General features: G+C 34.3%; 4 protein-coding genes across 10 annotated transcripts; 1 reads left to right on the top strand and 3 right to left on the bottom strand.

The window, feature by feature from the left end:
- Positions 1 to 2,674: 2,674 nt before the first annotated feature.
- On the bottom strand, positions 2,675 to 7,787 carry LOC142533004 (serine hydroxymethyltransferase 3, chloroplastic-like). 4 transcript variants are annotated; one of them, XM_075639585.1, is made up of 12 exons: positions 7,637 to 7,787; positions 6,807 to 7,080; positions 5,763 to 5,958; positions 5,493 to 5,667; positions 5,295 to 5,412; positions 5,100 to 5,212; positions 4,874 to 4,996; positions 4,558 to 4,662; positions 4,343 to 4,429; positions 4,158 to 4,265; positions 3,835 to 3,907; positions 2,675 to 3,535 (listed from the first exon to the last, which is right to left on the bottom strand). In XM_075639585.1, exons 2-12 carry the CDS (start codon positions 7,024 to 7,026, stop codon positions 3,261 to 3,263), a joined length of 1,593 nt encoding a protein of 530 aa, XP_075495700.1. In that variant the 5' UTR covers positions 7,027 to 7,080; positions 7,637 to 7,787; the 3' UTR covers positions 2,675 to 3,260. The 4 variants fall into 4 exon arrangements, with proteins under 4 accessions (XP_075495700.1, XP_075495699.1, XP_075495702.1 ...); XM_075639584.1 differs by having other exon boundaries at positions 6,807 to 7,084; positions 7,637 to 7,785; XM_075639587.1 differs by lacking the exon at positions 2,675 to 3,535 and adding an exon at positions 3,690 to 3,758 and having other exon boundaries at positions 6,807 to 7,084; positions 7,637 to 7,786.
- A 2,026-nt stretch (positions 7,788 to 9,813) lies between these two features.
- LOC142532785 (uncharacterized) lies at positions 9,814 to 15,691 on the top strand. Of its 4 annotated transcripts, XR_012816611.1 has the most exons (9): positions 9,814 to 9,929; positions 10,060 to 10,177; positions 10,269 to 10,556; positions 10,646 to 10,796; positions 11,339 to 11,679; positions 13,230 to 13,620; positions 14,499 to 14,589; positions 15,145 to 15,222; positions 15,550 to 15,691. XR_012816611.1 is itself a non-coding variant. In XM_075639243.1 (8 exons), the coding sequence occupies exons 5-8, from the start codon at positions 11,351 to 11,353 to the stop codon at positions 15,601 to 15,603; spliced, it is 852 nt and encodes a 283-aa protein (XP_075495358.1). In that variant the 5' UTR covers positions 9,814 to 9,929; positions 10,060 to 10,177; positions 10,269 to 10,473; positions 10,646 to 10,796; positions 11,339 to 11,350; the 3' UTR covers positions 15,604 to 15,691. The 4 variants fall into 4 exon arrangements, 3 of the variants coding, with proteins under 3 accessions (XP_075495358.1, XP_075495356.1, XP_075495357.1); XM_075639243.1 differs by lacking the exon at positions 14,499 to 14,589 and having other exon boundaries at positions 10,269 to 10,473; XM_075639241.1 differs by lacking the exon at positions 14,499 to 14,589.
- A 607-nt stretch (positions 15,692 to 16,298) lies between these two features.
- LOC142533335 (uncharacterized) lies at positions 16,299 to 19,231 on the bottom strand. Its single transcript, XM_075640075.1, has 4 exons — positions 18,967 to 19,231; positions 17,723 to 17,830; positions 17,400 to 17,567; positions 16,299 to 16,577 (listed from the first exon to the last, which is right to left on the bottom strand). The coding sequence occupies exons 1-4, from the start codon at positions 19,066 to 19,068 to the stop codon at positions 16,455 to 16,457; spliced, it is 501 nt and encodes a 166-aa protein (XP_075496190.1). The 5' UTR covers positions 19,069 to 19,231; the 3' UTR covers positions 16,299 to 16,454.
- Positions 19,232 to 24,657: 5,426 nt separating this feature from the next.
- On the bottom strand, positions 24,658 to 25,972 carry LOC142533130 (zinc finger CCCH domain-containing protein 20-like). The gene has a single exon (XM_075639775.1). The coding sequence runs from the start codon at positions 25,910 to 25,912 to the stop codon at positions 24,851 to 24,853; it is 1,062 nt and encodes a 353-aa protein (XP_075495890.1). The 5' UTR covers positions 25,913 to 25,972; the 3' UTR covers positions 24,658 to 24,850.
- Between the last annotated feature and the right edge of the window lie 1,248 nt (positions 25,973 to 27,220).

Genomic DNA, 27,220 nt, shown 5'->3' with positions numbered 1-27,220 from the left:
CTCATTCAAACAATCAAATATATTATAAGACCATGATTTTTAATTTCTTAACTTCAAATCTCTATGTCTAAACACAACCTGAATTGTATTTAGATAGAAAATTTTGAAATCAAATCAAAAGATTTGAAACGTATGAATTTCAAATGACGGGAGAGTTGATTTGAAATTGAAGAAAAAATAATTAACCAACACAAAGGATTTCAAACTCTTCCTTCAAATTAAGTCAAAGGAATATTTTGCGAAGTAGATTTAATTATTCAATCTTGGAAATTTAATTACTTTTATTGACTTTTGTAGAGTTTAAAAGTCTAGAGGTATTGAACACAGACTTTTATAAACTCTATAAAAGTTTTGTGGTATCCAAATTAGATTTTTATAAAGTCTTAAAAAGTATAGTGATATTCAAACTTGACTTTTTAAAAATCTATAAAAATCTATAGGTATCCAATATTTCCATAGATTTACAATTATTCTAATATAATTCTCTATGTACAAACCTTAAGACTTTAGGTACAACTATAAAAACTCAAAAATTGTCTTCTACTCACCTTAGATATTTTGGTAGATATTTTGGTAGACTTTTAATCAAATAAAATATCTTTCTCACTCATATATCTCTCTTCCTCATTCAAATTGTCCTCTATATTATCACTATACTTATAAATTATAACCTAAGAAAACAATAACAAGATAAAAAAATTCCGCGAGGACAAGCTAAAAAATTCAGCTCTAAAAATATCATAAAAAACAGAACCGAGCATCCGTTGTTACTACTATCTCATTATTATTTATTATCTCATGTCTCACCATTTTGTAATATTAAATTTTATTGTTTTTATTAACAAAAAAAGAAGAAAATTTTTGAAGAAGTTAGACACGGTATGAATATAATTTATTGATAACCTTATAATAATAATCAATTGAATTGGAAAATATTATTATACTTGAGTAATTATATTTTATTCAAATATAGTAACTTTTTAATGTCCAATATATATATATAATTCATCAATAGTGTACATGAAGGCTTCGGTCTATCAGTTTCTTTAAAAAAATAATATGTTTCAATTTCTATATTTCATTCTGTTGAAGTTAAGAAATTATCAACAGTGGGTCATCATATATTGTACCGAGATGAACAAATTGGAGATAATTTAACAAAATATGTTAAAAATGTATATGCTTGTTAGCTTCTTATGAAAGTTTTTCAGTACAAGAAATTTTGCAATCAACAACACCTCTACGACAACGGTTTTAACTAAAACTGTTGTTAAAAAACTTTTTGACTAAAACCGTTGTCGTAGAGCGTTTTTTAAGCAAAAGACAACGGTTTTATAAAATCGTTGTCTTTTGAGGGTCAAAGACAACGGTTTTTAGGGTCAATGATAACGGTTCTATAAAACCGTTGTTTTTGAGCATTTATGACAACGGTTTTGTGAACTGTTGTCTATTAGCGTGTTTTTTGGACAATCGACAACGGTTTGTGTAAGATGTTGCCATATTTAGCGACGGTTCAACAAAAATCATCGCTAATATTAGCGACGGCTAGAATAAAACCGTCGCTATTTCAAAATTGTGACAGTTTGACTTACATTCATCGCTATATTTAGCAACGGTTTTACTAAACCGTAGCTACATTTAGCGACGGGTAAAGCCAAACTGTCGCATGTTTTCACTTAGCAACGGTTTTATTCAAGCTGTCGCTAATATTAACGACGGTTATAGCTTTACCGTTGCTAAATATAGCGACGGCCGTAAGTCAAACCGTCGCAAATTTAAATTTTGAAAGAACCGCCATAATTAGCGACGGTGATGTCATTAACCGTCGCTATTTGCGACGGTTTAAACAAATAAACGCCGCGAAATTTTCTATAAATACCGCCTCTTTCAATCCATTTTCTTACACCCATCTCACTACACTTAAATTTCTCTTACACAATTTTACCACTTCAAAACACTTAAAATTTTTCTCTTTTATACGATTTTAGTTTCGATTTAATGTAAATTTTTTTTTTAAATTTTTGGTAGGAATTATGTTTTCATAGTAATATTGTAAGTTTTTTTAGATTTTTTAAATTATTAAAAGTAATTTTTTTTTATTTTACCGAAAATATTAGCAACGGAAATCATGTTGTAACTGTCGCTAAGGTAGCGACGGAATGCATGAACAAATCGTCGGTAATGTTAGCGATAGTTTCTTAATTCCGGCGCTACATTTGTATGCGACGGTTTCTTAATCCGTCGCTAAATAGCAACGGTTTTACATAAATCCGTCGCTAATGTTGTAGGCGACGTTTTCTCAGAAACCGTCGCAAATTGTAGCTACAACAACGGAAAAAAATCGTTGTCTTTGAGCGCACACTTTAACAACAGGGACTTTAACAACAGTTTTAAAAGACCTACAACAACGGTTTTTTCGGCCTTTTTTCTTGTAGTGTTTGTAGGAGTTTGATCCATATCACTATTCATTGATTTTATTTTGTGTCAGAGACTTATTTGTTATTTGCTTCTTTTGGGGCTATTGATGACACTCATATTCCAACAGTGTATGGGCAAAATACTAACAATTATCTATCAAAATCGTGCAAAAAGTCTATCAAAATCTTGCAAAAAGTCTACAAAAGTCCATGAATTTCTGATTACAAATCTATGAGATTCGACAAGAGTCAATAAAAATCTACCAAATCCACGGAAATCTATCATTTAAAAGAAGTCATTGAAAGTCATTAAATCTCTACATTGAATACATCCCACTTAATCAAATCCACTCAAACCTGTCTGATCAATTTTCAGTTTCGACCCACACACTCCGAACAATTCGACCGTAATTGATACATACACAGTCTCTCTGAAAAATCACCTTCGATGCAAATATAACACAAAACTTTAGCACAGTAATTTAAAAAAATATACATCTTGGGCAGGGAAGTTTCTCCTCTTCTCACAATACCACACCAAGAAGGAAGCCTGCGGAGATGATGGGATGGGACCATATCCAGCCAATTAAACGCGGGAGAACTGTCGGTTTTCCAGCCTATTCTTTTGTTCCATGTGTAGACGTAATTTTACCCCAAAAAGCTTGAATCCAGTTAGAAAACAAAGTAGCATATGAGTTAAACCACTGAAGGTTGAAGAGGTCTAAACACTTCAGTTTCTCACATATAAATAGCTGTTGGAATGCTAAGCTGGGGGGAAACATTTTTGCTTCAGACATCCTATAAAAATTAAGTGTGTCCACTATACATGCTTAAATTGTCGACTCATAACCCAGGCAATGGGAATTGGGTTGTAAGGGTCTCCACTCGTTTTTGCAGATCCATTACCTTGTCGATCAGAGGAAAGCTTGGCGAAGTGACAAATTTCATAAAGTCTTGAAGTTTCGAGCCGGTGACAGATTTTTTGGCTTCTAGGGTGATTTGCACACCCTCATGAATAAAATCTGCGGCTGCTATAAATTCATTTTCACTAAAACCTCGGGTAGTCATTGCAGGTGAACCTATGCGTATCCCACCAGGCACTAGTGCACTTTTGTCGCCTACAAATTTGAATGGGTAAAAATGAGGGAAGCTGAAAGTTTCTGCGCAGAATACAAGCTCGGGCATTCAAATATCCATTTTTTATTAAAATTTGATATAATAGACCTCCTTTATCTAACTATGTGCTAATCTTTTGTATTTTATTCAGAGAGAATGCTTAGCCTAGCCCCTTCTCATATACTTATTTCTTTATTTATACCTGGATAGCGATCTATGTCAACCCTGTATAGGCTAAGCTTCTTTAAATTTATAAAAATGGTCGGGGCATATATGACAGAAATGGATCTTGTACACTCACCAGGTACAGAATTTTTATTGAGGGTGATGGATGCCATATCGAGAATTTTCTCCACCCTAGCACCATCTATCCCCTGCATATGGGAGAAGGGTTGATATATTACAACATATCGCACATGATAAAGCATCCAAAGAAAACAGGCAATAATAAAACCAAAGATTACAAGTAGTTGATTTCAATTGTACACGGGTCGATGGGCAATTGAGTGCTAGCAGAATAAATTTAAGAACAATTTTGAGTATGAAAACACATAATATTTTGACTCTAAATTTGTCTGGGCTATATGAGAACAAGAAAGATAAAAATAAAAGCCAGATGCTCACCAAGGGGTGGAGATCCACTAGGACCAGATGGTTATCACTCCCTCCAGAGACCAGTTTGTATCCCAACTCCATTAATCGGTTGGCAAGAGCTCTACAATTATTGACCACCTATCAGACAAATTGATGGTGTCAAAGTAATCATACATGAAGGGATCATTTAAAAAATAAAATAAAACATCAAGAACCTTATTTTGATAAGCCTTGAAGGCAGGTGATTTTGCGTGTTTTAAACAAACAGAAAGCCCCCCAATTGTGTGATTGTGTGGACCTCCCTGTTCATGATAATAAATGGTTTGATTAACTAGAAATATATTCGAGCAAAAATGCAATAATTCCATGATGTCAATATTTAGAGCATACTCAATACATCAATGACAAGCAAAGCACAGACTCCACAGACCTGTAAACCTGGAAACACAGCATTGTTAATGGCAGATTCTAAATCAACTCCCAGAACAGGATCCTTCTTGAAAAAGATCATGCCGCCTCTAGGACCCCTCAGAGACTGAAAAACATGTCCAAGTTATGGTCACCAAAATGAAGAGAATAAAAATTTATAAATTCAAGGATGACCCGCTGCTGTCAAATTTGACGACAAAAAAAGAAGACCACATTAATTAATTTCTACTTCTCATAGGCAGCAAATAGCAATCCAGGTGCTTTGGTCCATGTTAATACAACTTACATAGAGCAAATAATTATAATTTATAGCCAACCTTATGTGTTGTAGTCGTAACAATGTCACAGTAATCAAAAGGATTAGCAACAACGGAGGCAGCAACAAGTCCACTTATGTGAGCCATATCCATCATGAGAAAAGCACCAACAGCATCAGCGATCTTAATATTAAAAACTAACGGTTAGATGCTGAACATGGCCGAAAACACGAAAAAATGCATGATAAGCATACATGACTTCGGACGAGGTACGTATAAAACGTACCTTCCTCATGCGAGGATAGTCAAAATCTCTAGGATAAGCACTAGCACCAGCAATTATAAGTTTTGGACGAAACAGAGTGGCTGTTTTCTCAAGCATTTCATAATCAACAAAGCCTGCAAAAAGTTTAATGTCAGTGATGGTTACAATTAATATATGAAATCATGCTACTTAAAATTCATAACAAAATACCAAGACCTGTAGACTCATCAAGTCGATAGGGCATGGACTCAAAAAAAATTGATGTGCCAGAAACTCGCCTCTTGGGAGTCATGAAACCATGTGACAAGTGTCCACCGTGAGGTAAATCCAATCCCTGGAGTCACTCAAATCACAATAAAAAATAACTTCAAATAATTCAACAGATTGATGCTGGAGGAAAAGATGGTATTTTACCATTATGCGATCATGTGGATTAAGAACTGCAGTGTAAACCTCGAAATTAGCAGGAGAACCTGACAATGGCTGAACATTTACACCCCATTTTTCCCCATCCAAGCTAAATGCTGCAAGTGCCCTCGCTTGACAAAGAATCTCAAGTTCATCAATGTACTCGTTGCCACCATAATATCTAGGCAAGTAAAAATAAATAAATCTCCCAAACTTGTCATGATGTCCAGTGCTTATTATTGTACTGATGTCATTTTCCTTCATCCAAAGAATTACCTTTTACCAGGTAGTCCTTCTGAGTATTTATTAGTGAGGCAAGAACCAACAGCTTCCATCACTGCACGTGACGTAAAATTCTCTGAAGCAATAAGCTCTAAGCTTCTAAATTGTCGATTCTTCTCCCTGCCAATAATGGACTGAACTTCGGGATCTGCTTCACTCAAGCCATAGTCCACATAGTTGCTCCCAGCATCTAATTATCCATTTCACGATGAAGAAAACTTGCACTATATAATCAATTACATGAAGGGAAAACCAAGGAACTTTATGCCAACTCATCCGAGTTGCCAGGAGAATACTGGGAAAAGTATCAAGTCGCAATTTCTGTGAAAGGCTCAAGCATTTTTCACTAACAAAAATTGCAATAACAAAGAAAATGCCAAAGCTTCAAGGTCAAAAATTAATGCATAAATACATATAAAGACAATCATTAGTCAAAACACTGCCAAATCTCCCGTAAATATCAGCCCATCAATTGCCACCTCAGCTAGCTACACTCATTGAAACTCAACCGGAGAACGTTGCAGACTGCAGTTACAGAGAAAAATATACTCGAAAATTATGAACTGGCTTAATAATTATCACGATAATGCAAGGGGATGCTGCACAAATGGCACTCCTATCATTTTAAAATGTCATACCCTGGGTTGTAATCTTTCATGATAACAGATTCAGCGTTAAATTCTAATTTCTTGTGTCAGTAAAAGTATAAATGTGTAAGGATATCCCTTTAAATCAAAAAACACAAAATCATGCTTATCAAAATTTAAGGAACTAAAATCACGTGACGCTCAGGTCTTCACGGAGGCATCATTAAGTTTCAGAGAAAATATCAAACAAAATAAGATTCTGGGGCCAGAACCAAAGCAGACATTTATTGACATTTACAGAAAAGAACCACATATCGATGCAAAGGAAATTTACACACACACACAACACTTGCAAGACTTAATGATAAATCTCGTACGCAGTCAGCAAGCAAGTTTGAAAATAATCCACTGTTTTTCAACATTTGAACTATGTTAGATTTATAATGTTTACCACATTCAATTTCATGGATAGAAACAGACACAGAAGAGGCTGGCTTCCCGGTAACCAAGTTCACTTCCAATGGAGACGACCCACGTGGCCTCATTGAACTCAATTTCACGTTATTTGAGCACCCATTGAGACCAACCAATTTAGAAGGAAATGCTGATCCCTGTGTCCAAACAGTTTGTTGAATAGAGCTCAAAATTGCAGATCCACCACAAGCCTGCATGCTCTATCTCTCTGACGATACACTTTCAAATTTACGGTGTTTAAACAATATCTCCTGCCTTAAGGATAGAATTCAAGAAAATTAGCTTGAAACAAATTTTAAACTGCAGGCGCCTGATGCATAGCATGCAGGGTATGACAGCCATTTCACTAATTACCAAAAAAATCAAAGGACAGTGATCAAACTGACATCTTGTATAAGTTCCATTATACAGAGGTAACATAATTAAATCCAACAATAGTTAATCAGCTTCTCCATGCATTAATTCATCACGAAACATCCATAAATTCGACAAGTTCAACCGGACTTCATGATGCTAACATCATTAACCAGCTCAAAGAAACAGAATAAACCCCCAACCAATCCAACAATATATGTTTTAGTATATGTAGCAGTTTTGCACAAACCAAAACTCCACATAGGCGACTCCCTTTCCTGAAAAAGTCAATTCAACCTTCGCATAACACAACACGACGAAATCCCACAACAAAAAACAAATTAATGTTAGGGAAAAAAATGTACATTTTCCTCTTTGATAATCCTTTGTAAATTAGTTGGTCCTCTAGTTCAAAGCACACATAAAAAAATGAAAACAGTAAGAAAAACTCACACTCATCCTGCTTATTCTTCCGTATAAACAAAATTTTCCAGAATAATAATTTTATATTGGTGTTTTGGTTTTCTTATCACAAGGAACGATTTTGTACGCGGTTTTCATACAGGAGAGGAGAGTCGGGTCGAAAACCTAGACAAGGTAAAAACGATCTCTCTTTTTTAGCATTTTATTTTTTTTTATTATTATTGTTATAAAAAATTAAATAATATTACGTTAAGGTCTTTTCTTTTTCTATACGTCATTCAGTTTTTACGTTATAGTTATATTTTTTAAAATTTTATTGCAATTATATTTTTATTAATTAAATCTTAAAAATGTCGTTTTTTATGAATTAAATAAGGATAAATTAATAAATTTGTATGTGAATTTATTCTTCTAATTATTTCATAATATTTGTGAAAAACAAATAAGTTTATATATTTGAAATGAAAGGAGTCTATATATTAGGTGGTCACCGACGGTCATGGTTATGATTATTTTTTCTTCGTCGTTTCTTAAAAGTAAGAAAAAATTGTAATTAAATATTATATATTTTGTCGTTTTATCAAATTTTAATTTTAGTCATTGTTTATTTGTTTTAATACATATTTAGTCATTTTTTCACGTGGCGCTGAATTCGAACCGACATTATACTGACATATTTTATGTCATATCAATGTTTATACGAAAAAATTGTAAAAAATTGAAAAATTGACACTTAAAACTAAAAACTATCAATATACATAATTAATATTGCATACAGGCTAATAAGTAGGATAAAAATTAGAATTTTTATCCTAAATTAAACATATAGTTTATAGATCTAAGCATATGTTTACTATTTAATAATGTATGAACCCTTAGAAAAACATCATCAATTTATTTATATAGAGAATGTTATTATTGTAATGTTGACAATTCATTTTATATTTAGGCAAAAACTTGTGTGAGACGGTCTCACGGGTCATATTTTGTGAGACGGATCTCTTATTTGGGTCATCCATGAAAAAATATTACTTTTTATGCTAAAAATATTGCTTTTATTGTGAATATTGGTAGGGTTGACCCGTCTCACAGATAAAGATTCGTGAGACCGTCTCACAGATAAAGATTCGTGAGACCGTCTCACAAAAGACTTACTCTTATATTTAACTTGTAACAATATCTACTTTCTATTCTCTACTATCCTTATATCTTTCCTTATGTGACTATCCCTATATATTCTAGAGTAGGTATGTTGTGAGACGGTCTCACTGATCGTATTTTATGAGACGGGTCAACCATATCGATATTCACAATAAAAAGTAATACTCTTAGAATAAAAAGTAATACTTTTTCATAGATGACAAAAAAAAAATAAACGGGTCAACCCTATCGATATTCACAATAAAAAGTAATTCTCTTAGTATAAAAAGTAATATTTTTTCATGGATGACCTAAATAAAAGGATCTGTCTCAAACTCACATAAATTTTTGCCTATATTCTAAGTATTTCACTTTTTTCTAATTATTTATGTAAATATAAGCTGAAATTAAGTATTAGATAATAATTTTTAAAGTTTTATCATTATATTTACATAATATTTATGTATTATATTATACACATAGAATGAATATGCATGATAGCCAGTAGATAAAGAACATACGAACACGATTGAAACTATATATTAGATTTTGATAAGAAGTTATGATTATATATGGCTGCGGATCAATTAAAAAAAATAGGTTTTTGTTGTGGATTTTTTTTTGAAGAAAGGAGATTATATTTTAGTCCATTCACGAAAAGAAAGGATATTAGATGTATAAATTTTATATGTTTTATTATTTTTAATAGATAAGTGTCACTTTATCAGTGTTCACGACAACGAAATTTAACAATTATCAACTTCGTTTTTAATCTATGAATTTTTAATTATTTCTTATATAATTTAATTAAAGTGAATAATTAAACTTGTATTAAATTTATATTTAGTTATATTTATATCGAGCGATCTCACAGCACGATATAGATTCCGTTTGGTGCATTAACGTCGTTACGAGATATCCGGTGTTGAATTGGGGACCACTAACGGCGTTTCAAATTTTTTTGAAGAAGCAATCCAGTCCGTTAATTATTTTCAACGGTGTAGATCGAGTTAGAGAACGGAGTGTAAACGAGAGGGTATAAAAATGGGATTGTAGTTCAGAAGTAAAAAAGAAAAAGTAATTTCATATTCTTCTCATTCTTCACAAGAAGAACAAAGAGCTTCTCTCTCAATTTTCTTCTTTTGTCAGATTTTTTTGAAAATTCATTAAAATGGAGAATTTGGTGCGTGAAATGCAGTGAATCTATAATTTTCAGAAGATGGTCTTTGTTTCTGTTTTTGAGTTTTCCGAAGATATATGAGTTCTGTATCTCGGATTTAACATGTGATATGTATGTATATTATGCATCACAGGTGCATTTTCAAGCGATTTGAAGTCGTTTTCAAGAAGGTGTCGACGATTGGATGAGATTCCAAGCTTTGAAAAGGCTGAAGAACTATCGGATTTCTCGAAAGAAATTTGAACGCAGAGGTTTGTAATCATCATCGTGTTTCCATTCGCCGGTTCTTTTTTTGTTCTCTTCGTAATTGACGAGTTTATTTTCTTAATTTTTGTTTTACAGGTTCGTCTGCGTAGATTTGATGTTAGTTTCTTGTCTGTAGGAAAAATACAAAAGCCTTGGATCGAAGCTCAGGTTTGTTGTTTTTCACGTTGAAATTGCTGTCGAAGATTGCACTCGAGGCTTGGATCTGTTCGAATGACTGGTTGAAATCGCTGTATGCGTGAGTTGACAGAGGCTGAAGGGTAGATTTCGAGTCTCTGGTCAGGTACACGATATTAATTCATCTTTCTTGAAGTTTTTTGTGAGAAAATCATCAGCAATTTTTCGGCCAAAATCAGAGTAGACAAGGTGTTATAAATTTTCATCTCAGTAAACATCGGAAAAAGATGGTTGAATTTGAATTGTTTCTCATAAATATTTACCTTCTGTGACTGCAGATTCAGAGCAATCGGTTTCGGTGTTCTTCGGTATTGATTCTCAGAGAATATTACGATCGATTTCGTCAAAATTTCCCACTGAAAGAGGAGAAAAAAAAACAGAGTTCTACTCTGAATCCGTACAGTCCCGTGTTTTAATTGAAACCTCCAGGTAATGGATATGGTGATGGAATTTGGTGACTCGCCCGCGTATATCTGCCTTTTAACCCCCGAATCGCATCGATTTCCATCTTCTCCTACCTCTCAATCTGGAGATATCGTCTTCTCTGTCTTAAAATTTTTCATAGGCTAAGGTGCCAACCAGACTTATTTTCTTCATATTTTTCAACCCTCCTTTGCATTTGGATATGACAGAATTTTGCTCAGTTTCTCCTCGATTCCTTCGGCAAACCCAGAAAACCAAACCAGATTACCAGACAGTACTGCATGTTTTACCATCCTCCCTGCCGGAAACCCAAATCTATTTCCATTTCTTCATCAATTCCTGGTGGTGTAAAATTTATGGGCTTCCCCCTTGTTATGCTTGTTTATCTATGCATTTGGCCAAAATATATAACCAAAGCGCAGCTTACAGAGCAATTCTTAGCCATCTGTCAGCTGAATTCTGCATTTTTTTTCCTCGGAGGAACTGTTAGCTAACAGAATCTGAACTTCCGTTAACGCTAATGGCGGAAATCTGATTGGATTGAACAGGTGATTTTGAATATGGAGAGGAACAATGGCCAATCCACCAATAATAGAGAAGGGCCACTATTGTTGAGATCCGAGCCCAGGTCAACAACCTCTACGATGTCGTCCGAATTCGTGCTGCAGTGGGGTAATAGGAAAAGGCTGCGCTGCATGAAGATCCAAACGAACAAGGACTCAAGCTCCGGATCCGGTCGACCCATGACCCGGGTCAGTCGTCGGGTAATTAGATCGGATCTAACCAAGGATCCGAATTGGCTTCAGCAGATAAACGCAGAAAAGGCCAACGGGAATGTGAGTGTGAATCTCCGTCAACGTCCGCCGTCACCTTCTCATCGAATTTTGAGGTTTTCTCTCTCCCTATTTTTACGTGTAAGATTTTTGAGATTTTGTTTTGTCAGGTTTTAGTTTTTTTAAAATTTTTAAAAGAATCGTTATTTTTTTTTACACTACTAATTAATTTCCTGTTTTTAGAAAAAAAACAATATTAGGATTTATTTATTCAAATTAAAATTTCTCGATATAATTTTAATTTTGGTACATTTAAAAATTATTCTTTCTTTAATTCTATTACATCCTAAGTTGATCATATATTGTAATTGTAAGATTTATGAATAACTCAATATAATGTATAAAAATATATAGTTTCATTAAATAAATAATTTTTGAGAAGATAGATCTTACGAGATATTACGGGAATATGACGGAGCGCAGCATCATCAGTTTGCTGTTAAGTTTGGTATGCATTTATATTAAAATTTAGAATATGAAATAATAATATAACATTTTTTTTATTTTTTTTGTTGGGGACATTGTCATATAAAATTGTTGTCAAAAACTTGTGTGATATGGTCTCACGAGTCGTATTTTGTAAGACGGATATCTTATTTGAGTCATCCATGAAAAAGTATTACTTTTTATGCTAAGAGTATTATTTTTTATTGTAAATATCGATAAGGTTGATCCGTCTCACGGATAAAGATTCATGAAACAGTGTCACAAAATACTTATTCAAAACTGTTTTCCTTGATGGCAAAGAAAAGTTCATTTAATATTTATTTTGATATTTGTAAAAATATTGAGGAAATATGTTTTAATACGTGAAAATAAAAAATATATATATAGTAATTTTTTTTTGGGTATAAAAAATTTATTTTGCAAACAAAAACAAATTAGGTTTTAATATTTTATCTGCAGTGGTTGATAATGGAAACTTTGGAAAGTGGGCCGCCATTTGTCCTTTGATCCCCTTCCTTTTTCATGAATGAATGAATTAGGTGATTACTAATATGAATTTTAGGACACGTATACTCTTCAGAAAATTCAGACATATTGTTTCGATCCAAAGGCCCAGATTTTATTCCACAGAATTATATTCTAATCCTTGAAGTTTCTCCTTTCCAACTCTGCTTCGTATTTATGCTTCAGATTTCTCGCATCTGTCAAATTTCTTGAATTCTTGAGCCTTCTAAATATAAAAGCTGACCCAAATCACAACCACACCCTCCCTTGACGGCTCTCATTTTTCTACGCCAAACCTTGTGATATACAACTACCCTACAAGGTTATTCCTGTAATTTCACCTCCACCAATTTTTTTTCTTTAGTTTTTTTTTCTGGAAAAAAGTGAACCCTTTTTTTACCAGCTTTTGGGTTGTAAATTTTTTGGGTAATTGATTTATGTGTTGTGAATGTCTCGTGTTTTTTTTTTAATATGATGCGATCCATTGCTGCGTTTTTTAACATGTTTTGGAGCGAAATTTTTTAATCTGTGAATTAAATTAGAAAGTATTTTGTACTTTTGGTAACTTCATAGTATATGTCAGTTTTTCTCGTACCCTCTCCACTTGGATGGGATGCATATGTCGTTGTAACCTGTAATTTCTTATTTCCTTTAGGAATTCAGAGAGTTGGATTGGTATGAGGGGACATAGCAACGGTGTGAAGGGATTGGCTTCACCGGATAGAGGTGGTGATAAGATCAAAGCTAGTTGCGGCACCAGCCCCAACAATAAAAAGAATAGCAATAATAATGGTAATCAACAAAATGACCACCATCACCACCAGGGCAGTGGCGGAAGTGGTGGTTCTGGGTCATCGGAGACAGCCCATGAAGGGAAGAATGGTGGGTTTTTGTCAGGTAATGAGCCTGTCGCCATAGTGTGGCCGCCTAAGTTTGTGATCGCCTTGACAAATAAGGAAAAAGAAGAGGATTTCATGGCAATTAAAGGCTCCAAACTTCCTCAAAGGCCAAAGAAACGAGCCAAGTTAATTCAGCGCACGGTCAATGTTAGTTTTACTGCTCCCCTCTCTTTTCTCTATTTGCTGCATTCAAATAAGTCCATTATTTATCATTACCTCGAATTAGTTGCTTGCATTGTGCTGAAAGTATAGGATGCTTTGCTCTTTCATCCGTGATTTTGCTTACATTGTTTCCATTTATTCGTGGCTAGTTAGGTTGACTCATGTTTATTTCAACTCTTCCGCTTGGTTCGTATTACATATGCTGCTATGCTTCATTATTGGATTTTTTTAAGTGCGTTTTTCACATTTACTCACATCTTCGGAAACAAGGATTACTAGTTTTCCATTTCTATCTCTGCGATCAGAAACCTTAGGCATCCATGATAAGCAATTCGATACAAACTTTATGAAGGCTAAGTGGTTTCAGCCGTGAAAAAGCAACTCAGTTTTACTTTATATCAAAATGGTGTGCCCAAAATGTTAGTGTGAGGCTAGACCAGGGATGCAGGGACGCAGGCATGCATAACGTGCCCCTTCTTTCCTCCATTCCTTTGTGAATAAATGGGATGACATGTCTGTACGGGAATGTGCTTTTTGCTTGTTTAATGTTTATGTAGCCAAGTATTGTGCGTTAAACTTCACATGAATGAACGGAATTAAATATACACACACACACATAAACCAGAGGAGTTTAATCCACATATCATGGCTAATGTTTTTCCAGATTTGTTATGCCCTGCTTGAAATTAAACTCGTGATCTTGAATTGCCGCGGGCGGTATTTTTAGAAGTTTGTATCTCATAACGCTACCTCCTACCAAACGAAGATTGATTAAAATGGAACTATAAACAAACAACTATCGAGAGTTGGTTTTTGACTTCCATGTTTTTGATCCACTAAGCGGATCCAGGAATTTTTGGCAGGGTAGGAGGAAGCTGGAATTCAAATAGTTAGAAAATTGTTTATAAAATTTCGATTTTTTTCCCAACTTAGACGCTTGGTCGCCCCTTCTGGGTAGTTACCCTTTTGTCGTTTCTGAAAGCCATCGTTGAATATATTTCTGAATTTTCCATCTACCCTGCGAGTCTTTGCTATTTTCATTAATTATTATTGTGGAGGGAATATGCTTTTGCCAATTATTAATTTTGGTGGGGTTTATTTTTCTTGTTTTCTTTCTTATATGTATATAAAGCTTAAACATATATTATTGGATGACCCACTCTGTCTCACCACCAACTCAATATAAACAAAGCACTAAAAGGTTCAAGAGTCAATTTCTGTCATTAGTGGTTCATAGTTGGGCACCAAGAATAACATCTGATATTTCATTACCATCCAATGTCGAAAACATTCATCAATCAGCTTCATGTACAATATTTTATGCATGTCATTGTGAATTCTATTTTGCGTCATCTTATAAATTTAGATAGATCATGAAGATACATGCTTTTAAAAATACGACATTTACTAAAAATACATGAAATATGGAAGAAACAGTATTATCCTGTATATCCATCGGAATTTGGATTCAAATCCGGTCTGATTCTGAATGTTTGGTTGCAATTGCAGTTGGTATGCCCAGGTTCATGGTTATGCGATCTAACCCTTGAACGATACGAGGTTCGAGAGAAGAAAGTTTCCAAGAAGGTACTCTCTTTGTTTCTCCATGATATAGTTTAAAGAAACCTTGAACCAGAATAACTTACCCCACCCCCCCTAAGTAAATATTTCGTATTAGTTTCATTTTATCATATATCTTTCTTGGTATATACAGATAATAGGTTGGAACATAAACTGAAACATTACGAAGTTACCAAGATTGTTATTAAATCGTTAGCACACATAAAAATATCCTCTTTTTTTCGTCGAATATCTAAATGGACACAAATTCATGATCATAAAGTGGTATTGTATAAATCGTGTTTTCTTTTTTTGAAATTCTTTATAATTGACGCATCACTTCACCATTTTCAGAGACCAAGAGGCTTGAAGGCTATGGGCAACAACATGGAATCAGACTCGGAGTAGAGGAATGTTAAGGAATCGTAAAAATGTGATATTTGAAAATTTGTACACTTGTTCAGCGCAAATGAATGAACGGTTCAATTTGACACTCTACGTTACAATTACCTTCCAAAATATGTTTCCTATTAAAAAAAAAAATCAATTCCTTCAAAAATAAAAATATAATATAATAAAATTAAGCCAATAGCATTAATATATAACGCTTCCAAAAATTTAATTATTATTTTAAAATTTATATTAATTTAATACTCAATTTTATACACACGTTATTTGAGTGTACATTCGATTTTTATTTTTTAAACACTATTGTTAAAACAAAATAGAAACCAAATTTAGAAAAATATAAAATCAAATTACATTTTCTCTTGTTTCTAGTATTTTTTTTTTCTTTTTTATAAAATTTAAAATTTATTTCAAAATAAATAAAAATTTTGAGTAAGCAATAATCACACATGGTTGGAGTGATTCCATTATAAGAGAGGCATTTATGGCATTATGAAAACCGGACTATGACATTATTTTGTCACTATTACTACAAACTTTAATAATATAATCACGAGATTGCATGTTTTTTTCAAATGAGAAGGCAAATGAAGATTCTAAAACAAAAAATTATTTGACCAAAATTATATATCTGACTAGTTTATTTACATTTTATAGAAAACACGTGTCAATTTTTAGGCCCAATCAACAAGGCAAACCAAAAAACCAAGTGTAGCATAAAATTGAAGTGCAGAAAAACAACAGGTATCAATCACACAAAAGATGTCATCCTTTTACATACAAGTTTAGTAGCAGTTAGATGCCGATGCCCAACTTATTTCCTAGAATAATTCAGGAAGAGATTGTTTGAGTTACTTAACTACAGTGAATACTGCAAGAAGGTTAGAGATCATGACAGGGCATCCACCCTTTTCATCATATTCAACAAACTCCCCTCCGGACAAGTCAACATCTGTAAACGTGGTTCCTTCGATCTAAGGGGAAACAAAAAGAGCAAATAATGTAAACGAAAGCAACAATGCAGCACTCAAAAGAATCATGACAAAATGTTTGTGAAAGAGAGTTACATTTCATAAAAAATAGAAGAAAGAACAAGATTGGCAAAAAAAAATAATCGACAAGTTGCAAGGAGAGCTTAAAATTTTAGTTGGCCAACTCAATTTTTCATGAAGCAGTGGGGACGTAAAACTTGAAAGATTTGTAATCTTTCGTGTTAGGAAGTTGACCATTCAACTGTCCCTACTCCCCCATTTGATGGTTGTGCTCCTCACAATAAGGAAAGCAACGAAATTTGGAACAGAGGCACACTGAAGTGTAAACTTTGTGATACTTAGCTTTTCCTTCTTCCATATTCCATTGTTACGTTTTCTTTTCAGGTTTACTCTATTTAATCAGCCAAACCAAAAGTATCTGAGTACAACCATCGATACCTCAACATAGAAATTGGTAGGTTCCTTTCTCCAATTAGTAGTCAGACAATGAGATAAATTTATAGGGCCTTGGTTTTCTAAGCTGTCATAACTAAGGGCAAAAGGCATATAAAAACTATCACTGCGATAGAATTCCTGAATTATCATCACCTAAACTCCTTTATCAGCAGCAAGAAAACATCAACTATTTTCTCAACCCTTGTAACACAACAAAATAATATTATTTCCTTCTTCTATCAATAAATGCAGAGCATCGAGTTTTGTAGATAAGAAATTAATACTCAACAAATTATAAAGTAAGCTCTGAAGATGCATGAGAAAAAAATGTTTTCACACTCAAAACAGATAAAAAATAATTTGACGCACTGATTCAACTTTCCACGCGCTACCAAATACAAAGTCCAGAGGCTCATAACCCCTGCAGTCAAATAACATTAGAGGAGCAGACTTTCCATTCTCAGCATCTGCCTGAGTAAGAGGACGGCCCCGACCACTGATCATAGTCACAGTTCCTTCCCTAGTACAAAACTTGCACTGGAAGTTGAAAAAAATAAGAAATTACTATAAAATAACAAATTATCCTCGCCAAACCTAAATCAATTAGTCTAACAGGTATTTAAGAAAACAAAAATATATGTTGCCAGATATTATTCTTGTGTGTGTGTGTGTGTGTGTGAGGGAGAGTTTACCTTTTGTGCAAGATGGGTTTCACCCTTGCCTTTTGTAGAAGAAACTGTCTCATTCAAGCTAACACAAGTTTCTTTCTGTGTCACTTCTCCACAGTTTCCACATTTCAGCTAAATGTAGTTGATGAAAAGTACACAAAAGTGTGAGGAATGATTTTTGAAGAATGAAAATTGTTACCGATTCTACTTCAAGTATATTCAAAACAAGGTTTAATTAGTCAAGATAACTTAAAAATCATTATCAGATCTGAATCCCATTTGGATGGTCATTTTATGTGATATTCATGAAATGCCATGATCCATAATGTAAATAAGCTGAAACACGCCTTATATCAAACAAGTTGACCATAAAAGATTTTACAAAGTGATAATAACTCTTTTATGCTAAAACATGGGAAATAAACAAATGTCAATTACATGTACTCAAATCAAGTTAACAACTTACATTAATCAAAACGAAGGCTCAAACGATGATCCCCATTCCCCACACTAATTTAACAACTTGAAAGAGAATTTAATAAGAAACAATTAGGCGTGACATTTACACGAATAGCAACGGATATCATTTAGCTTTCCAGCCCACCACATTGACAGTTACCAGCTGTAAAATACACATCAGGAAACAGGACATACTATTCCGGAAAGACCAGGATGCCATTACATAGATATAAATCTAGACAATACCAACCATAAAAAATCTCAGCAACATCATATAATTTACCTGCCCTCATATGCTCATTCGTAAAGATTTACGTTTACCGTCTGCATGTTATCTAGGTTCAAGCTATTTCAAAGTCAGTGCAACTAAATTAGACAAAAACCTTTAGCTAACACTCAGAGAATGCAACGTGAAAATATAGGGAAAAATTCTGACAGCACCATATTAGCATACTATCACAATTAAGGCATGGAATTCCACAAATAAATTACAAATGAGTTGAGCATGAAAACTATGATCCAAAATGGCTGATTAAACAGCAAATGGAAGTGACAACTAAACTAAACTAAACAGGCATACAATAATCTCTGCCCCTGAAAAATACAGAGAGGAAACCAAATCAACGCATTAACCTAAACATAAATAATAATCGAAATAAAGCGACAAAACTGAGAATATATTGCAACCTATGGGTGATCAGAACTACCGAATCCGACATACAAGTTCAAATACGATCATAATTCATAAATAATCTCAGATTTAGTCAAAAGTTGTGGACAAAATCGACAAAAAAGAAAAAGGGAGATACCTTGAAGTAGTAGGCGAAGTTAGCATCATCGCAACCGTCCTGAGGCTGGAGGTCAGTGAGATTCTCAAGCTCCGCGCTTATCATCAACATGTAGTTCACCATTCTTGAATGTAAAAGCTTCGAATCTCCGGAATTCTCGCTCGTGTCCTTGCTCTACTTTTACGTAGGTATCTGAATACAATTGTCGCGTTTCATCCTAACGCGACATCGGGATTAAGCCAACGATTTCGTCTTTCTATTTATACGCTAGACTCATTTATGGTCGTCGATCATGGTCCGACACTTGCGAACCCATACACCCGACCACGGTCCCCTAAACGGAACCGAAATCGAAATCGAAACCGAAACCAAAATTTTGTCATATGGTTAGGGTTTCTAATACTAAAAATTGAAATCATATGTAATAATAATCAAAATCACGAGGTTGAATTTGGATTTATGAATTTATTGAAACGAGTTTGATTTGAGAAGTAGTTTGAATAATATTATTTTTTTACATCTGAAATTCATCACATATAATTATATTATATTTTGTTTATCTAACTAAGCAAATTAATGAATTTGAAATTCATCGTCTCAAATCCGTTAATTCAAGTGCAACCTAAATTAATATAGAGTTCAATGACATCGAATAGATGTAGATAATTTAATTTATATGATTAGAATAGTTCATTTATATAAACTGAAGTTAGCCCTAATTTTTTTTGTATTTCATTTTAATATAAGGATTTATATTTATGGGATGATTTTAAATAATTGGATTGAACTATAAATTTAAAATCGAAGCAAAAAAATATGTCATGTAACACAATTGATTTCAAATATTTCATTATAATTTTGAGTTACATGCATACAATAGATCTGAGATGTAAATTTTAAATCAAATACATTCAAATTTTTCGATCTAAATACAACCTCGTTGGATATGTTGCAAGAAAACATCAAATCACCATGCATCATCCCTCTATGATGCAGTGTAACAATTTAAGTAATTAATTCTTTTTTTTTTCTTGGCATGCTATTTATACACGAGGACAAATGAGCAAATCAGGTACATTTTCTGTACGTGTCAAAATTAAATTAGTTATACACCCAAAATCTTTATCAAGTCTCCTTTCGACCAGCAAGGAGAAATCTAGTGTAAATGTCCTAAATAATATATATATATATATATATTGAAGTACCCAAAAGGGTTCCCTAGAATAAGACTCTGTTTTCGTAGAACTACCACAAGAAATATAAAGTTATACAGTGATGTTAACTGAGCGGGATCTTCTACTGACATACAATCCACATCTAGGTACTGTTCGTTTGAATGGGGTAACCTAGTAACGACGTAGCAAGAAGCAAACTGTAGTGGCAAGAAGTAGTGCACAAGCGGAATTTCGGTCCTCGGCCAATGGAATTTGCGAAGATATATGACTTCAAATATTGTTGACTGAACTTAAATTGGAAGGCCATCAGACTGTGGAACTGAAGTGTGACAATCAAGCTGCAATAAATATAGTCAAGGATCCAGTTGATCATGATCGAACTAAGCATGTTTAGGTCAATCGTCATTCCATAAATGAAAAGATTGAGAAGAGAATCTTGTTGGTCCCACGTGCGGAATTTGAGATAATAAAACCCGAAAATAAAGAATAAACTGGACACCGAGATTTACGTGGAAAACCCCTAAAAATTATTATGGTAAAAACCACGGGCAAGATGAAAAGAATTCCACTATAATATTTTATGGTGTACAACTCACTCACTGTGTTTCCAAAGAGAACACACACTCTCTTAATACAGGAGAACAAAATACCTCACAAATATTATAGAACTAAGCACTCAAATGCTTATAAGATGAGAGAAAACTCGAAGAATGGAAGATTTCAGAATGAAGGGGGAGCTCTATTTATAGAGCCCCCTGACCGTGTGAACACGCGTTAAAAACGCGTATTCCATCAATTCTGCGAAACTTCCTGCAAAATAGGCAACACACAATTATTACATGTTTTCCTTTCCTGTGCTGCCTTTCTTGACTTTTCCAACAAATCTTGTAACCATGCCACGTTCCTAGCCATTCACAAGTTGCAGACACAGTAACAAAGGCCCTGTTTCGCCCTACATTTGAAGACTTGGTATCTAAGTTGGGCATGATTGACATGTACAACCCAACTTGAGGGTAGTGTTGAATATCCAAAAATTAGATAAGGATGGGCATTTGAAAGACACTTAAAGTTTTGGGTGAAAGTTGGTAAAGTGTTGGATATGTTGGCCTTCCAGACAATGGAGGATTGAAGAATAGTGGCAAAGGAGGTGACAAAAATAGTTTCAGAGGAGGAAAGTACTAGTTATTTTAGAAATTTTACAGATGAAGTTTTAGTTTTTTCGGTGCATTTCAGCTATCCCTTCATCAATTCCTTCTTTGGTTTTCTGCAAAGCTTCATTAACTTTCCCTTTCAGTTTTTGACATAATATTTTCTTTATTTGCAGCCAAAAACGAATTTTTGGGTGTCAGATATTCAAGTTGCATAGACTGATAAAGGTTGGTGCGCAGTTTAATTGGCTTCGGGTTTCTATGACGCAACTCAATTTTCATGCTTTATTTGCTGTTTCTCACTATAATGCTAAATCATAATGTCACTCAGCATAATTTTGTGTCAGGTTCAGAAAGGCATGGCTTTTATCGGGTTATTTCACCCTCCCCGTGCAGGCACTGCCCGCACGGGCAATGAACGGCCCAGATCACTCCACATGAGTGATCCGGGCCCACCTCCATGTTAAAAAAAAAATTGACTTGGAAAAATCCGAGCCGTTGGATCGACCCTTGCGGGCACTGCCAACAGAGGTAGGGTCGAGTAAACCGCTTTTATCACCTCATCTTGTCGAGGACGACGTTGCTTCTTCAGAAAAACCTATAGAACCCGCTGTACCTCCGAAGACTCTCCCAATGGATTACCCCAATTTGGTTCTTCCAAATGTTTCCAAAGGCGAATCAATGAAACAAAGCCACAAGAACCAACTCATGGTCCAAAACATTTTTGGAAAATGTTTGGGCATGATAATTTATTTTTTGCACTTCGACCTATAAATTTTGGATTAGTTGGACTCTAATATATCCAACGTGATATAGATCTTTAATGTGTAAAAATTATAGGTAATTTCTATTTATATAATGGATTTAAATTAAAATGTGATATATTTATATATATAATTGGCTTAATAAATACAAAATTACAAAAACAAAGCCAGTTTACCTCTTTTTTTTTAAAGCATATGTACACAAAAGTTTTTTTTTAAAAAAAAAAAAAGAAAGAAAGAAAGAAAAGGAAAACAAAAAATGGGCCCAATTTTTTAAAGATGTCCCTAATCGAGTGAACGGACCTAAATTAAAGATAACATATAAAAAAACTCAGTGGGTCCATTTATATATATATATATATATAACGCACAAAAATGCGTTGATACATATTACATTGTGTAAATTTTTAAGTAAAAATAGAATAATTAATGTTAATGATTTTTTTTCCCAATATTTATACCCCTTTATCTGTGCATATTCTATGTCCATCTCTCCTGAATTTAAATTCATAAAATAAAGGTGATCTTGGATATGATCATAAGAATACAAAAATAATTGCACTAAAAAATATCCACTTTTTATTAAATCCCAATCCACTTTGAATTTTAAAATTTTTTTAATGGACTTTTACATCAATGAACATCAATATTCAGTTAAATATATGTTATTACACACAAAAATTATAGTTTGTAGTAATAGTTATGTTCTATTCAATACATATCATATATTTTTCAATCATTGTGATAAACAAACAACAATATATGAATCGCACATACCATAAAGGACTTCGTAAATGTATTTCATACTACCAAATATAAAGATAATGTAAGGTATGACATTTTGGACGTCTCTTATTAATTACTTTAAAGACATTGAACATCTTACGAAATATCTTATCAAACATTATTTTGAATTCCAAAAACATGTTATATTAAATACTTGTATTCTAATAGCAATGATACCCTGCACAGTCTTTTCATGCACACCTGTGGGCGTCTGCCTACGTGGCACACTCACAACCACACAAAATTTTTTGTTTTGTTTTTTTTTAAAAAGGCTGATCAATCATGCACCGCCACATAAGCGGTGCTCATGATACCCTGCACACCTGGTGTGCAGGGTAACAAATTCGTATATATATATACACACACACATGGGGATTATAGTGTTATTTTTCTAATGACTAGGCGTTTTAGTGGGAAGGGATAAGAATGGAGGAGTACAAGCTTATCAATTAAAGTTACACCTCACCCATTATTTTTAAGTCCTTCTTTAATTAAACAAAAGTTTGGATAAACATATTATAATTACAATGTGGGGTCCATTTTAGATTGTGATTTGTGGGCCGTTGATATGTCATCTTCAGTTCCAACAGTGCTCAAGGCAGACACCATCACCTTCATTTTTTGTCTCTGTTTTGATTTTCGAGACTTATAAATTATAGTCTAATTTTTTTATTTAATAACATTTTTTTTCCGCCATTATATCCTTATTAACGAAGTATTAGAAGTTATTGAATATAGATAAAATAAAAAAGATCGATTTTAAAATGTTTTTCTTAATTTACGTTAAAAAAAAATTGAACCAGCATGTATTAATGATAATTTTATTATTGAAAAATGTATGTTTTATATATAAATACTTTGACGAGAAATTGTAAACAAATTACTTCATCATGAAAAATGACAAAAACTTGTGTAAGACAGTCTCACAGATCGTATTTATGAAACGGATCTCATATTAATGTCATCCATGAAAAAATATTACTTTTTATGCTTAGAGTTATATTTTTTATTGTGAATATCGATGGAATAAACCCATCTCACAGATAAAGATCCGGGGGACCGTCTCATAAGAAAACTCCTCATAAAAAAATAGGCATTTCTTTCCGCTATGAGGGCATCCGCATCCGTCCACATTTATCTATGTTATTAACTTTCCATCTCCTCAAAAATTATGGGGTCCACGAGCCACATATTCATTACATTAACACTTTCCCATTATTAACACACACTCACATTCATTTAATATCAACTTTCATTATTTATGAGTTCCACTGTCCACTTACTCATTTTTTTTAAATTTTAATTAATTCAATATCTTTCTAATTTTGTTAAAATTTTATAACAAATATTATTAAAAATAATTAGTATTATTATTTTAAAAATAACTTAATTTCAAATTCATTAAAATATTATTAAAAAATGAAAAAAATTGACTCTTTTATTTAAACAGTTAGTTTGACATTATATTCTAATTTGACATTAAGACATTATGTAAAAAAAATGTTGCACGTAGCGACGGTTTTTCACAAACCGTCGCAAGTAGCTACGGATTTTAATAAACCGTCGCAAGTAGCGACGTTTTTCAACTTGCGACGGTTTACGAAATAATGCTGTTCATTTTGATGAATTTTTTAGCTGACATGGTAGCCAAGATTAATAATTCATGCACCCACATTGATACATTATTAAAATGCACCAAGTGGATGCCCCGAGTGACACCAAAAATCCCACGTCCGTTAGTTTACAATAGTTATTAAACTAAAATTTCGAAATACAAACTTGCTAATGAATTCGTTAAAGTCGGAAGTTTGAGATTATTATTTTTAAATAAAAAGAACATAATCGAATTTAAGTGGATAAGTAGATAAACTCCAGAATGTACAAAGTGTGTACAGAAATCTGCAAAATTCTTGGTGCCGAGTACTTCAAACCCGACCCAAATACCCATATTTACAAAAGAGCTTGAATGAAGCTCAGTCAAAAGAAACATTATTTACATTCAACAAAAACGAGCCCGACCCGGTCACTCGGTTCATGGATTCTGGAACCCAAGCATCGGATCAACCCGATCCAGAGAATTCTCTTTGCTCAGTTTGGCGTAGATTCTCTCGCGCAGGTGCTTTCCTGATTCCACTCGCTCCATGACTGGTTCTTCCTCGCGACAAGTTTCCCATATGTCGAAAGCGGTGGGGATTCGTGGCCGAATCGGAGTTGTTGGTAGGCTCATGAATCCGACCCGATGGGTGTTCGGGCTCCGAGGAGATCCGAAACCGGAACCCAGCTGAAGACCCCACGACGGTGACCCCATCCCCGTTCCTACATTCGGTTGGCCGATTCGCAAAGAGCGAACCGATTCTGTGAGTTGACTCAGTGCTGCTACGCTCGGTGACAGCGGGGGAGATAAGGTCCTCGGGGACGGCGGCGGGGAGTATGGTGACGATTTCGGAGAGTATCCGAACGGGCCACGGTATTCGGGTTGACACGGAGACCCGCACCCCAGCCGACCGGGAGAAGCGTCCGGGCTAGAGTGTGGCAGAACCCGGAGCTGATCCGGTGTATGGGCAAAGAAACAAACGCGCCGCCGGCAGTGGGTCCCATCCTTGCATGGCTCCGTGCGATAGCGTGCCGGATGAAGCCAGCACTCGAACACGCCGTGCGCGTATTCGCAGCCGTCTCCACTCCTACACGCGCCTTTCCTGAAATCAGGGCACGCGCTCCCAGAGTAGTGGTACTTCCGTGGGTCCCGGCGGCGGGCCTTCTCTCCAGGGTGCGCGTACGGGCACTCCGTCCAGTCATGCGGCCTCGCACGCGTGCATTTCTTCACCTTAAACTCGAACATCCGGAAATTGTCGCAGGAAAACGCGTCCACCGGGAAGTCGAAATCATCTGAATCTCCATCCTCTTCCGCCACGACATCCTCCTTGTTGGAGGGCAGGTAGCGCTGCAAAGCCGCCAAAGCTTTCTCGTACTGCAAAACATCAACATTGTGTGTAACAGGGGACTGAACGTGGGCCGCCTGATCTTCGGCAAAAGGGTAATCCCAAGACGGAATTTGGACGGTGGGATGAAAGCGAACTCGATCTCCGATCATCATCTTTTATTCGTGTGCGATCGATCTATAGTAATGTCAGTGCCGCCATGTATTTGCATGCCAAGTGGTTGCGATGGATTTAAAGTGGTTTTTTAACCATGGTTAGAGGTTTGACTTAACCATGGTTCCATTAAAATATCTGTTTTGGTTTATGAAATTTATTATCATTATTCTTTATTTTATTTTTAATATAAATACTTTTTTTTAATATTTATATATTTGTCATAAACAAAAAAACTTTATTCAAAATATAATAATAATAATAATAATAAAGAGACAAAAGTAACCTTACCTTTGCACTTACTCCATCCTATCATCAGTCGTGACTCCATTCTTGACTTTTGAGGAATGCCATGAATTCTCGTGGGTCCTAATCCTATTAAACCAGGACTTACTTAAAGTCAAATATAATCTATGATGTTATCAACACCTCAATTTACGTTTTTAGCGAGTATAGCAGCAATCTTTGATCAAAATTACAAGTTGATTAATTTTTTGTTATATTTCCTAAACTATAGGGTGGGAGGAAACGAACTTGAGCTCCGTACAAGGTGAAAGTGGGTGAGACTACTTGGGCCCAAGCCCGTCTCTGATTTAATACGATTTGATTTTGTATGTGTACAAAAAATGTACATGTAATACAACTTTGAGGAATTTCCTTTTTATTTAAAAAAATGAAAAAGAAAGCCAAATTACCAAAATACCATCGGCCGTGAGGGTGTGTACGTCTTTTGGGGATTTGAGCAATGGGGAATCAATCACGCTATTCTCACCTGTATGTATGTCACGCCGAAGTAATTACTCGACTCCACTCGAAAACTCTTCGGGACCCATCCGATTAAATTCTGGCCGCACGATCAAGTTTGACTAAGACACGCAATAGTATAATAATTAACAATTGGATTATTATTATTATTATTATTATTATTATTATTATTATTATTATTATTATTATCATTTTCTTCCTTAAACCCTTGATAAATTATTTTTGCCCCCTAAAAAATGGGTGAATTTTAACCGAAATATAATGAAACAAAACATTTGCTTATTTTAAAATAAAAATGATATTTTTCTAAAGAAATAGGAAGATTTAATTGCATGCATATCCTTCTCTTCCCAAGAGGAATATGCCACATAGGCTTGTATGGTGAAAGAACATTGGAGGGCTTGGTCGACAAAATATGTCTGCAAAATAAAGATGTCGTACATGTGAAGAATATCACCATTTTTATGTCTTTTAACTCCTCCGATGTTTACATTCGTTTTTTGGGCATTTTCAGTTCGTTCCCAGACTCGTAATTAAATTGATAA

Source organism: Primulina tabacum, chromosome 18, assembly GCF_025594145.1.
Source record: "Primulina tabacum isolate GXHZ01 chromosome 18, ASM2559414v2, whole genome shotgun sequence".
In the NCBI taxonomy this organism is placed as follows: Eukaryota; Viridiplantae; Streptophyta; class Magnoliopsida; order Lamiales; family Gesneriaceae; genus Primulina; species Primulina tabacum.
Note: the sequence above shows the minus strand (reverse complement) of the source record. Positions and strands in the feature narration are given on the sequence as shown.

What these genes read in the sequence shown, in the direction of transcription:
- LOC142533335 (XM_075640075.1), bottom strand. Translation starts at nt 19,068, where the DNA reads ATGGTGAACTACATGTTGATGATAAGCGCGGAGCTTGAGAATCTCACT. An exon ending in ACTTCGCCTACTACTTCAAG is followed by an intron (nt 17,831 to 18,966) that starts GTATCTCCCTTT and finishes AACTACATTTAG; the next exon opens with CTGAAATGTGGAAACTGTGG. An exon ending in AAACCCATCTTGCACAAAAG is followed by an intron (nt 17,568 to 17,722) that starts GTAAACTCTCCC and finishes TTCAACTTCCAG; the next exon opens with TGCAAGTTTTGTACTAGGGA.
- LOC142532785 (XM_075639243.1), top strand. Translation starts at nt 11,351, where the DNA reads ATGGAGAGGAACAATGGCCAATCCACCAATAATAGAGAAGGGCCACTA. An exon ending in CCTTCTCATCGAATTTTGAG is followed by an intron (nt 11,680 to 13,229) that starts GTTTTCTCTCTC and finishes TATTTCCTTTAG; the next exon opens with GAATTCAGAGAGTTGGATTG. An exon ending in AGAAGAAAGTTTCCAAGAAG is followed by an intron (nt 15,223 to 15,549) that starts GTACTCTCTTTG and finishes CACCATTTTCAG; the next exon opens with AGACCAAGAGGCTTGAAGGC.
- LOC142533004 (XM_075639585.1), bottom strand. Translation starts at nt 7,026, where the DNA reads ATGCAGGCTTGTGGTGGATCTGCAATTTTGAGCTCTATTCAACAAACT. An exon ending in GAAGGACTACCTGGTAAAAG is followed by an intron (nt 5,668 to 5,762) that starts GTAATTCTTTGG and finishes TTACTTGCCTAG; the next exon opens with ATATTATGGTGGCAACGAGT. An exon ending in CTGTGTTTCCAGGTTTACAG is followed by an intron (nt 4,430 to 4,557) that starts GTCTGTGGAGTC and finishes TATCATGAACAG; the next exon opens with GGAGGTCCACACAATCACAC.
- LOC142533130 (XM_075639775.1), bottom strand. Translation starts at nt 25,912, where the DNA reads ATGATGATCGGAGATCGAGTTCGCTTTCATCCCACCGTCCAAATTCCG.